The sequence below is a fragment of the Martes martes genome, assembly GCF_963455335.1.
Source record: "Martes martes genome assembly, chromosome: 5".
In the NCBI taxonomy this organism is placed as follows: domain Eukaryota; kingdom Metazoa; phylum Chordata; class Mammalia; order Carnivora; family Mustelidae; genus Martes; species Martes martes.
The window spans coordinates 94,880,795-94,892,846 of record NC_137892.1 but is presented as its reverse complement, the minus strand read 5'-3'; the positions used below and the strand labels follow the sequence as shown (position 1 = coordinate 94,892,846).

The following is a 12,052-nucleotide window of genomic DNA, read 5'->3' as shown; positions in this document are numbered from 1 at the left end:
GGGAATGGAGGTGGCCCTTTCTTGTGGCTATCTATTCCAGGAGATCAGGCCTAGAGTCCTGATCATACGGGTGTCCTCAGGTCCAGCACAGCCTTGGCATCTGGAGGACATTCAATAATGCCTGTGAAGCTGGGCGACTTGGCAGAGAATGGCCACACCCTCCTCTGTGGCGTTCAAAGTGAAGGTCAGGAAGGGCACTGAGTACACACAGATTGCTGGGCAGGGCTGGAAGAGCAGCCAAGGTCTCTGGACAGAATGTGGGTGGGGCCAGGAGTAGAGGTCAATTTGAAGAAACTGGAAACAGGAAAGGGGTTTTGGAGAGAAAGTGGAGGCTGGCATAAAAAGCCAGACCTGGTGGAAGGGCCTTCAGATTGGTCTCAGAGGCTCTGCTGCTTTGTCCTGGGGCTCAGTGGCCTCTGAGTGAACCTGCGTTCCTATTCCTTCCTCACTAGGGAGAGAGTGGTCTGGTGTTGGGACATCCAGAGGACCTGTCAGTTTGGGATGACCGAGCCAGGTTTTTGGGAGTTGCTCCCAACTGGGCTTCTTGCTGACCTAGAGGGCAGGCCCCTACCAAGGAGCTCCCAGACCTTTCTCACCGATCAAGGCTCCTGAGCCTTCCATCTCTGCACCAAGAGGTGTCCAGGGGAGAAGAAGAAAGTGGCTGCATCTGTTGTGAACATGCCTTGCTAGGATGAGCAGCCCCAGAGCTGTGGCTGCTTCTCAAGGGCAGGCTGCAGAGGCAGGGCCTGAGTAACCTGGACTAAGTACCAGCCCTCTCTGGGCCCCAGGGTCCCTGTCTGGGGAATGAGGAAGTTGGACTGGTCATCGGACAGTCAGCTTGGGCGCAAACACCCTAGTCTGGTGTGCAGGCCTTTCTCAGCTCACCTTCCCCAAGTGTCCGCTTTACCCAGCGTGAACCCACATTCCCCATTATCTGCATTTTAGGCCCTTGTTATTCTCTGAGTCTGCAGGAACCCCATGCCTGCCTCACTAGGGACCACCCTCCTGCCCTCACTCACCCTGGGAGATGCCCCTTACTCTCTCTTCCCTGGACAAGCCCCTTCTCACCCTCTGGCAGATGAATCCCTCCCTGAGGCCCAACTGGCAGTTCCCAGGAGCCTTTCACGCATTCCAGAACTTCCTCTAGACTCAGAATCAGGGGCTATTGGAACTCCTTCAGCATCTCTACTGACCTGCTAGGTGAACCTAAATGACTTGTTACATCTCTTTCTAAAACAGCAAGGCAGCTAGAGGTGAGTTTAGTTTGCCCATTTGGAGATCCAGTTCTAGCCACTCATTCCATAAACATGGAGAACCAGTGATCATCTCTCTCTTCACTCACAGGCGCACCCGCCCCAGCCCCCAAGTTCTTAGCTCATACACAGTACCGTCCAGGGGCAGGCGTCTTAAGGCCTCTCGCATTTGCCTCTCTGCTATGTCACCATGTTTGCAATGGCATCCCCGTGGTCCTGAGCAGCGGCTGACCCTGCTTAGAGAAGTGAGCTCATCACGGGCCAGCTGCTGCTCAGTTCATGCCCACAGCAGCCTTGCTGTGAGGCAGGCACCGCCGTCATTCCCGTTCTATGGATGGGGTAAGTGAAGCACAGAGAGCTCACGTGCCCTGACCAAGGAGGTGTGGTATGGCCCATGATGGACCTCAGGCCGTGCCTTTGAGCCTGTGCCACCCCCACTTCCCCACCCCTCGAAAGGCCTGCTCCTGCCTACTCCCGCCTGCAAGGCTCACTCAGGCCTCAGCACCTTCCTGGCTGTGGGGACCTGCTCCAACTGACCGAGGGAAACCAAAGCCTGGGTCCCCAGCAGGGGATGTGAGTAGCGCTCACTCTCTTGCAGGGCAGGAAAGACTTGAGGAAGTATGGAAATGGCCTGAAGGCGAGACACCTAATTTCAGTTCTGAAGCAGTAACATTCAAAGTACCAACAGGAGGGCGCCTGGGTGGCTCAGTGGGTTAAAGCCTCTGCCTTCGGCTCGGGTCATGATCTCAGGGTCCTGGGATCGAGTCCCGCATTGGGCTCTCTGCTCAGCGGGGAGCCTGCTTCCTCCTGTCTCTCTCTCTGCCTGCCTCTCTGCCTACTTGTGATCTTTCTCTGTCAAATAAATTAAAAAAAAATCTTAAAAAAAATTAAAAAACAACAACAAAAAAAAACAAAGTACCAACAGAAACAACAATAGAAGAAGCCTCTTTGGCAGCAAGACCTATCCGTTCTGCCTTGCCACAAAAGGCTGGGTTTTTTGTTTGTTTTTATATATATATATATTTTTTAATTTTTAATTTTTTTAATAAACATATAATGTATTATTTGCCCCAGGAGTACAGGTCTGTGAATCGCCAGGTTTACACACTTCACAGCACTCACCATATCACACACCCTCCCCAGTGTCCATAACCCACCCGCCCCCCCGCCCCGCCCCGCTCCGCACCCGCCACCCTCAGTTTGTTTTGTGACATAAAGAGTCTCTTATGGTTTGTCTCCCTCCCAATCCCACCTCGTTTCATTTATTCAAAAGGCTGGGTTTTTATTCCCTGTGTGGTAACACTTAAAAAAGACATTTGTTAGTGAGCCTGTAGTGTGTTTCATTTTTTGGTTAAAAATGGAAATTATTTCCTCTGATTTCATGAGCCTGGAAACTTGTCTCTGAAGCATCAAAGTGCCCCCAAAAAACACCATGCAGGACGAGGAATCTTCAGATCTGTTTAGAACTGTAGCCCTAACAGGCCTCTTTCTTCCATAATTTCACGGTTTGTTTGGAAAACTGCCCAACTATGACACTGTATCATCTGGGATAATACAAGCCCGGTGTAGCGAGTGACGGCTGAAAGCAAGCTTGTCTTCTCAAACAGCGCAGGAGATACTGCGTGAATTCCAAACGGAGACAGAAAAACAATTTTAAAAGTGCCAACTAGTATACAAATAGGAACCCCATGTCATGAGGTAACTTTGCAAACACAAAGCCTATGAGGAGTTAGAGTTACAGAGAATTCCACCCACTGTCTTGGTATTCTCTGGTGGTATCTGGTGCTGAGAACACCACTTTAACAAGAGCAAAACTTTAATTTGGCCACAGGCAGAAAGAGATCTGACAGTCCTACATCTCTCTGTCCCCCTGATTTTCGGCAGGAGACACCCTGCTTGGGATGTCAGGAGAGCTGGTATCAAAAGCTGCAAAGATGAGCTGAAGCAATGATTTGAGTTCAGTTTTGCTTTACTCACATGCTAATAATCCCTAAATGATATGTTATATTTCATTCCACATTCACGAGGAATTCCATTGCCATAGCAACCACAATGTGACACCAGAAGTTTTCTTGAAACTGGGGCTTAGAATATTGCCTCTCCTCCCTTGCAGAGCAAGAGGGCTGTGGTCCCCACGCAGCGCTCCAGAGAATCACCTTCCACACCCCCGCCGAGAGCCCAGGCCCCAGCCACAGAGGGGGTGCTCCGAGCTGCAGCCCCTTGAGTCCACCACCATGTCCCCCCCTCCTTCTCCATACACCCGGCCCCATGAGGAGTGTGTCCTCATAGTGACTTCTGGGGTACAAATGAAACCTGAGAATGAAGTCAGAACTTTTCTTTAGAAAAAGTCTGGTAGGAAAAGAGAATGAACATGGATGAACTTAGAATTACTGTTTGCATGAAAAAAAGAAGGTATTTTTCAGTTTCCTCTATCAATAACTCCCTGGAAATAGGGACAAAAGACAAACCACCATCCGTGGAGCTGAAGAGGGGATTAAATACTCTACTTCTATCTTGGGGTGGGGCTGTAGAATATTGTCCTTTACTGCCTCTTCCCTTCTAAGACCTCTGCTCCCCAGCCCTCGTCACTGTGTCCTCTTGTTCCCCATTGGAACCATGGCTCTGGGGCAGGTGGGGTGGTGCCCACCTGAAGCCCCCTGCCTGCCCTCCATCCCTGCCAAGCCCCTGCGGTCAGTGAACAGGGCTTCACTGTTTGCTGGGCACTCCGGGTGGGGATGCTGGAGGACAGAAGCAGGCGGGCCTTCCCACCGCCTGGGACGGGAGCCGATCTGAGCAGGAGATAGTGAAGACTCCTCCATAGCGTCCAGACCCACGGAGCTGGGTCTGCAGAAAGGGGAGCCCTGGTTCCTGTTGGGCATCTCAGTATGAGGACCTGACCCTCAGCGCCTTCATTCCTGACTCCACCTACCCGGAAGCCATGTGGGCCCCACACCTGCTGGGCAGGGCACTTTTTCCTGCCTCTGCCTTCCCCGTATGACCTGTGCCTCTCTGCTCCAGGCCCGAGGCCACGCTGGATTAAAACAGGATGACAGGGGTCACTAGTACACCACACTGTGATGTGCCTGGCACATGGGTGTCTGTGTAGCCTCTCATTTACTTTCCTCAATACTGCCAATAGCCCCTTTCACAGCAGAGGAAAAGGCCCAGAGAAGTGGAGTAATGTGCCCAAGGTCACACAGCTGGGAAGTGGCAGAGCCAGACGGCACCCTTAGGCCTCTCTGGGAGCTGGTGGGGACTGCTGTCCACAGCACGGGCATTCACAAAATCCGTATAAAACCTCAATGAATCAGAAGGATTTGGTGGATGAATTCAATCAGCATGAAGCAGAACCAAGCCCTCATCTGCGTGCACGGGCAGCCCCCACCCTCCCTGGCTCTTGCCCATCCTCCCTCGCCGAGGCAGCTTTCATGGTGGTTGTTTTTCCCTTGCATGAAATGAGAAATGCTGTTTGAATAACCGATGGTGAGGGAGGCTGGGCACACTCTGATGCAGAAATAAAAACCTTTAGAAAGATGCAATTTGGGGGATATTGGAAACTGGAGAACGGAACATCAGTCTATAAAATTCAACACGGCCAATGAAGCTGGAGCAGCCGGTCAAGTGTTTTAGCGCGCACAGGGCTGGGGTTCGGTGGGCATGAGGCTGGGCAGGGTTTTCAGACCGGGAACATTTTTCCTGGGCTCATTTTGGCCTCATTTCCATAATGTGCCTCATGACTCCTGCAGTACCTCAGCGTGAGTGTCAGAAGCACAGCCGTGAACGTGTCCAAAGCTACTTCTTACTCAGAGGGGAAGCCCAACCTGCCAGAGCTTTGCCTTCTCCAGGACACCTTCCCCCCTGACCTCGACTTCTGCTGCCACAGCCCAGACAGGAGGATGGGAAAGTGGCCCTTCATGTGTCTGCAGGTGGCTTGGAGGGCGGCTGTAGGGGGCCAATAGACCTGTGCTCCCTTGCAGAGAACTCCCTGACATCCCGGCCATAGCACCATGGGCTCAAGGCCCATTAGGGAGAGCCCGAGCCCTGCCCCTCCGCTCCGGGTGCCCAGGCCCAGGCGGCTCTGACGTGCCTCTCCATCACTGTTGCAGGCACTTGGTGGGTTCCATCCCTTCTTTTCCCCTCCCTGTCCTACCCCAAATGTCTGCCTAGATTCTGCTCTCCAAGGCCCCCCCGCCAAAGGCAGGGGGTCTCTGGAGGTGGACATACACAGAACATGCCTCATCGAAATGCTGCTGTTCCTACCTGGCTGAGGCTCCTGCCTTCCTCTACTGCCTTTACACATCCAACCTACAGACTCAGCACCCTGGCATGAGAAGACCCATCCCCAAAACCAAAAGAATAGGTGCAAGGAGGTATCTTCTTACCTTTAAGGAAACAGTCCTTGCTGTGGACAATGACGATATTCCTCTCCAGCAGGCAGGCGGCTCGGTGGAGCTCACAGTGATTCTCATAAAACCTCCCATCGGAGCCACACACAGGCATGTAGCTGGGCCTGCATGCCTCCAGGCACCGGCATTCGGGCTCCCCAGTCTCTCTGCTGAGCATGCACCTGCTCCCGCGGTTGCAGAACTTCTTCCCACAGGAGGCTGACAGCCCATCAGAAAGTCCTGCTGAACACACAAACACAGAGGGTCAGCTGCAAGCATTTGGGGAGGGTGGTCAGGGGCTTCCTTTGTGGTTCCAACTGCCAGTGAAGCCAAGGGCTTGGGGTTTGGGATGCCCAAAAGAGTCTTTGCCCTACTAACAGGAGGTGGTCACAGGTGCCAAAAGCAGTGCCCAGCTGTACAGGGTTCAGGTTTTATGGTTGGTTCACACCAACCATCTCAGGCACACCCATCCTGGAAGGGAAGAGTAAACAGGGGACCACATGGAGGTAGCAAATAGCCAATGGACCATGCCAAATGAGAGGAGGATGGCTTGCCAAAAGGCAAGGCTTGAGCCACAGCTCCCGTAATTGCACTGGAGGGAATGACCTGATGGGAGGAGGAGTTCTGTACAGGGGCAGGGTGGGAAGGGTAAGGATGCCAGGCGTGATTCTAGGAGACACAGAGTGCCAAGCAGAGCAAGTGTGGTCAGACATGTGGGGCAAGCAGTGGGGAAAAACGGCAGAGTCTAGGGAGTCAGTGTGGAGTAAGAAAGGAGAAAGCGATATTCTTAAATGTTCAGGATGGGGTCAGCCATGGCAGGGAAGCTTGAGCTTGACCTTTGTCTCTGGGTGAGAATGTGGTTCTCCAGGATACACACCACCGGCAGTGGGACCAGTAGCCTTTCTCTATCGCCCAGCCCTTTCTAGCACAAAGCAGGAAGCCACAGTTGTGGCAGGAAGGCTGAGACCTGGGGAATGGCTGCTGCCATGCTGCTGGGTGTCCCCTGCACCCAACACATGTGTCCAGTGGTGTGAGGCAGTGGTGCCCACAGCTCACACTCCCAGGTGGGCAGGGTGGCTAGGAGAGCATCTTATCGCTGGAAGTGCCCACTTACATGAAAGGTCAAGCAAGCACTCCCAAAACGACATTCCATTCCACCAGAGGAGTTCAGAAAATGAGAGGTTTGTCATGCAGCATTAATGGGAGCAAACACAAGTTGAGAAAAAGAAAAGGATATCGAAATACAAATAATTAAATCATGGATGCAGATTTTACGGCCACGGAAGTCTTTGTTTTTAAGTTTTAATTGTATCTTCCTCACAATTTTCAAGCGAGACAGAATGGCCCCCGTGGTCAACACTGAACCTTTGGCCCCAGCTCTGATCCCATGGGATTAAAATGTCTGGGGGAAAAACAACCTTCTTTTTTTTATTTTCCATTAAGCCTGCTTCTCATCGTTCTAGATTTGAAAGGAAAAAAATCAGTTATCGATAGATTAACTGCTTGATTCAATAATTCATTTAAATTCTTCCAGCCTTGGCAAGCTAAGAAATATTGACTTTTTCTTGAATCATAATAAACTAGAAGGTCAAAATATCTCTGAGCAGTGTAGAAGTGCAGATCCTAAGCAGGCGTGGGAATCTTCTTTATCCACTTGGCTGATGTTTGCATGTCACAGTAGAGGCTCAGCAGCATTTATCGGCTCTGCACACGTCTTCCTGTCAAGGTTGACAGGTGGAGGGGAGCCGAGGGGTCCTGGCAGTGGGAAGCCCTGGGCTGGAGGGCCTCCACCCGTGGTGTTGATGGCTGCTTTGCCACAGAGCGTGTTTGATTAGCATGACTCTCCTGGGTGCTGCAAAATGGGTTACCCTGGAAAGTGCTGGCGGCTACTAGAAGAAACTAATACAGCTCTAAAGATACCGGCTTTTGTTTCTTTCCCAAGATAGCCAGAACACAAAGCACTGCCATTGTATCACTGTTTTAATAAACTTCCCATGTGATAGCAAGGGCACCCACTCATCGCTACAGTTTGAAGAAGCAGAGCCAAAGTTTCTGAGTGTCTGGCCTCTCAGTTACTGCTTCATGGTATTTGCCCTGCCCAGACTATGCTTACATTCCAGCTGACTCAGCTCCAAGCACTCACCCCCTGGGGTCTAGCGCCTCTCTGAGGTGCTCACTGCCAGGGCGAACCTGAGCCTCCCCCACCCTTGAATTCCCTTCCTGAGAATGTCTGCCCCAATGTCTGGATGAGAGAGACCCTGCAGGTATGGGGCTTTTGTCCTCACACAGCCTTGGACACTTTAGGAAACACAGTAGTTTTAAAAGCTGACCTCCTCAGCTCTGACCTGGTGTCACTGGTCAAACCTCAGGTTACAAGCAGAGATGAGGAGGGTAGTGGGGACACCATACCCCCAGGGGAGAACCTTTTAAGGGAGACATCTCCCCTTGTCTCCTCTAGCAGAGGGCAGAGGGAAGCTGGAAGGATGGAGGCACAAAGGGGAGACAAAGGTCCATGGAGGTGAGCCTTTGAAAGGAGACTGGAATCTGGACTGGCAGAGTAGGAAGAGACTTCAGAGCCCACCTAAACCAGCCTAGGCAGTTACAGCCAAGCCAGCTCACAGTGGATGGCAAGGCAGAGGGTAGGGGCAGGACCCCTGCCATCTGACCCTTTCTCCTCTCAAACACCACACACTCTGATTGCAGTGAGGTCCTCCGAAGACCAGCACTGGACACCAGGACTCCAGTGCCCATGCATGAGTAGATCACAGGTGTGACTGAGGCCTCCCCCCATAGGCTGTGTGCTGAGGAGTCAGTGTTAAGAAAATACTCCAGCCAACCTGTGCTCACAGATATTGCCAAGAACACTCAGGTTCTCCTGACATGGAAATGGGTTGTTGGCAAATATTTGATCTTAATTATTTGCAATTAAGACAAAAGTAGCTGAACAGCCATGCATCTGCTTTTCCCAGTCTGTGGCCAGCAGGCCCGGTGATGAGCTGGGAATGCCGTGCACAGGGGTGGGCCTGGAATCCCATCCTCGGCCGCAGAGATACGGACCAAGCTGTGGGTTCCTTGCGAAAACAAGCCCCTTGTCACTACTTCCTCCTTGTTACTGAAAAACAGAATGAATTCCCCAGTCCTAGCAGGACGGTGATAAAACAGTAATGGGAAAGGTAACCAAGTGAGACTGCCAGCAACTGCCTATAGTATTTATGAGGACGATCATGATGCATGAAAAAGATATAATATGCTTAATTTGTAGTCATAAAGAAAGTCGTTTACCCAGGTTAGAAACTGATCATCTTACCAAATAAGTGGATTTTTGACACTAATTAAATTTACTGAACACAGTCAGAAATGGGAATTGTTACATGAAAGTTATGGCACCAGAGAAACACATCCATCTGTACCAGTTGGTGCTAGAGATCCCCTCTGTGACTCAGATCGGGGTTCTTGATGTGAACTCATAGACCTCGGCTGCCATTGCCTCCCAGACAAGGGGAAGTGGCCCAGTTTAGTGACAGTGGAAGCTGAGCCCACAGGACCCTGTCAAGATATCAGAGGAGGTGGGACTTTCTTTGTCCCCCATTGCAGGGGGCCTGTTTTCTCATCACTGACCATACCACGTGGCAGTTTCCAAACTGACTCAGTCTCAGTAACCGGTGCTTTGGCGCAAAGTACAGCAGGGAGTGCTTCTCTCTTGGGGATGGTGCTGAGCAGTGCATGAGGGAAAACATGCTGGTTTTTTACTGTGAGATACTCACTGCCATAGGCAAGCTTGCCCCATGCAGCATTTCCCTCCAAGATCTCGTCCCTGGCTTGACTACTGAGAAGAGCCCCCTTCTCATGATGCTACCTCGGGAGGTCCCTACTCCTCGTTCAGCAAAGGACTAGGGTTGAAATGCTTACTACCACATCCCACCTCATCACGAAGCCACACTGAGGTGACGGCTTGGCTCTGAGCAGGCCAAAAAGAGTGGGCCATGGCTGCAGAAAGCATGGACAGCACCAAATCCCAGGCGCCCCATGTCAACAGCCTCACTGCCGGCTGCCGTGAGCCCCAGGCCGGCATGGCGGCGGTCTCTGGCACTGGTGGCTGGAAGGTCCCTGTATAGCAACTAAGTGCCCACCTGCTGGCAGATACAGATAGATTCAATGCTTCTTTTCTGAGCAAAAATACCTACCCACCAGGGAGCTACAGCGCACAGCCTGGGTCATGGTCGGGTTTTTTTAAGGACCCAGGACTGAGGACTTGCCGTTGGGAGACCCCTGTGCATACGGGGGTGTCTGGATGGGGGCAGGCATGCCATCCAGGAGTGCAGTTCATGGTCCCAGGACTCCCCAGCCTGACCCTCCTAAGAAAATGTATCCTCTCAGACAGGCCCAAGGTGGATGGGAGCCAGTGTCTGGTGAACTTGGACTCCCTCATGACAGAGACCGTGTAATTGCCTTGTCTGTAGCTGCAGACCCTGAGTTTGCGCCAGAGCCTGCAGAGATGCAGCTCCCTGGCCCGCACTGTGCACAGGTAGAAACAGTGGGGTGCTTCCTCCACACAGCCAGGGCTCAGTCCTGGAGCACCTCCTCTGTGCCAGACCCGACTCCGGGTGCTAGGAACACAAGGCACGCCAGGATATGGTGCTCAGGGCAGGACACTGCATGTAGGGAGACACACAGGAGCGAGAACACAAACAAGAAACCACTGTGGGATGTAGTCAACTCTAGGAAGGAAACAGACTGGTTGCTGTCATGGGCCAACTCTCTAGGAGTCAGAGAAGCCTTGTTGAGGTGAGAGATTTGACGTGAGACCTGAGAGAGAGGGGGCAGAGCCCTGGGCCTGGGAGGGGGACAGCTTGGGCTTCACAGGAAGCAGCCTACTCGCTCGCAAAGCCCTGCTCCAAGACAGCCTTGCCAGGCAGAGGCCAGGTGCCGGCTGGACCCTTGGAAAAACGGGGTGCCTCTGGTTCTCTGGAGGTGTTTGTCAGCCCGTGTCCTGAACGTTGAAAGGAGGTCTAATTGCCCTGAAGTTCAGCACACTGGCTCCATTCCTGGTGAAAGGGACTCACCCTCGAGCACTCCCACAGGCCAGAAGGCTCTAGGCACCCTGCAGGCTGCTGGTGGGGGAGGGAGCAGCCCCCCTTGGCTCTCACCATGAGGCATCTTGGTAGGAAACGATACAGCCTATGGGTGCCCTGGGTGCCGGGGCTGCGCCAGCTCCACCTGCGCCTGGAGAATCTCATTCACATTGGGGGGATGGGAAGAGGGTCTGTAGTTACCCCTAGGGAAATGCGCATTTCCAGGACCCAGCCAGAGAGGGCAGTGTATAAAGCAGCTACTGCTGACTCACGCACGCCCTGCCTCACACTTACAACACGGGAGCTCATCTTCTTCTCCTTTAATCCTTACAACAGCCCCGTGAAGCAGATGCAAGCATAGGCTGCACTCTGAATGTGTCTGTGGCACATGTACAGGCTCATTCTACAGATTAGGAAATACAGTCAAGAGGTAATTTGCTTGTGCTCAGATAACAAGTGGGTGGGAAGCAGCAGAGCCTAGATTTCAATCAGTCTCGCTCAAATCCCTTAGACATGGGACATGGGACAATCTGCTCAGCTCATGGGACAATATGCTCCTGCCTCAAGGAACTCATGCTGGGAGGGCCCACACATCCACAGTTTGAGCTTCTCCGACATCAGGATACCCCCAAACATCAGCACGCCTGGCTTGCAGGATCTCTGCCGCTCACACGCTGAGAGCGTGCAGCTCAGAGGCCCATGCGGCACTTTCTCTATGGGCTGGAGGTCTGCGGTGCTAGGGGAGGAAGTCTTGCTGGGGTCTCTGAGCATCACAGACCTAAACCCACTCCTTATCATGCATGGACTCCGTGGCCAGCGTTCCCCGCCCTCTAATGGGATGCCTCTCAGCATTAACACCTTTCTGACCTCCTTCTCTGGCTTTTATTCCCCCGGGAATTGTCCAGGTGACTGCTAGGCAGATGTGAATTCCTCTCGGTGACCCCAGAGTGGACCCTAAGCTGAGGCAACTGTGTGCTTCATTAAAGCAGAATTCTGACGAGCTCTGAAAGACATGACCAAATTTCCTAGGTCTGAACACTTAACAGAAATATCCAGTTACCCATTGCTGGAAGCTAAATGCACCTTGTCATGTGTATTGCTCTGAGGTTATAAACCCAGGTCCAACAAACTGGCTTCAAACACCAACCATTTGGAAAGAGCCCAAATGTCCATCGACAGATGAATGGATAAAGAAGATGTGGTATATATATCTCTACACACACACACACACACACACACACACACACACACACACAGGAACATTACTCAGCCACCAAAAAGAATGAAATCCATTTGCAACAATGTGGATGGAGGGTATTATGTTAAGCAAAATAAGTCAGTT

The 12,052-nt window shown here is 52.2% G+C and overlaps 1 protein-coding gene across 2 annotated transcripts in view; it reads right to left on the bottom strand.

Annotated features, from left to right (window-relative positions):
- Positions 1-12,052, bottom strand: part of FSTL4 (follistatin like 4) — a 407,996-nt gene that overhangs the window by 205,514 nt on the left and 190,430 nt on the right. The window contains exon 4 of one of the 2 annotated variants that reach the window (XM_080804096.1): positions 5,636-5,878. In XM_080804096.1, coding sequence (XP_080660222.1) covers positions 5,636-5,878 — 243 coding nt within the window. Of the gene's footprint in view, positions 1-5,635; positions 5,882-12,052 lie in introns of both variants that reach the window. The other variant, XM_080804095.1, reaches the window with a different exon arrangement.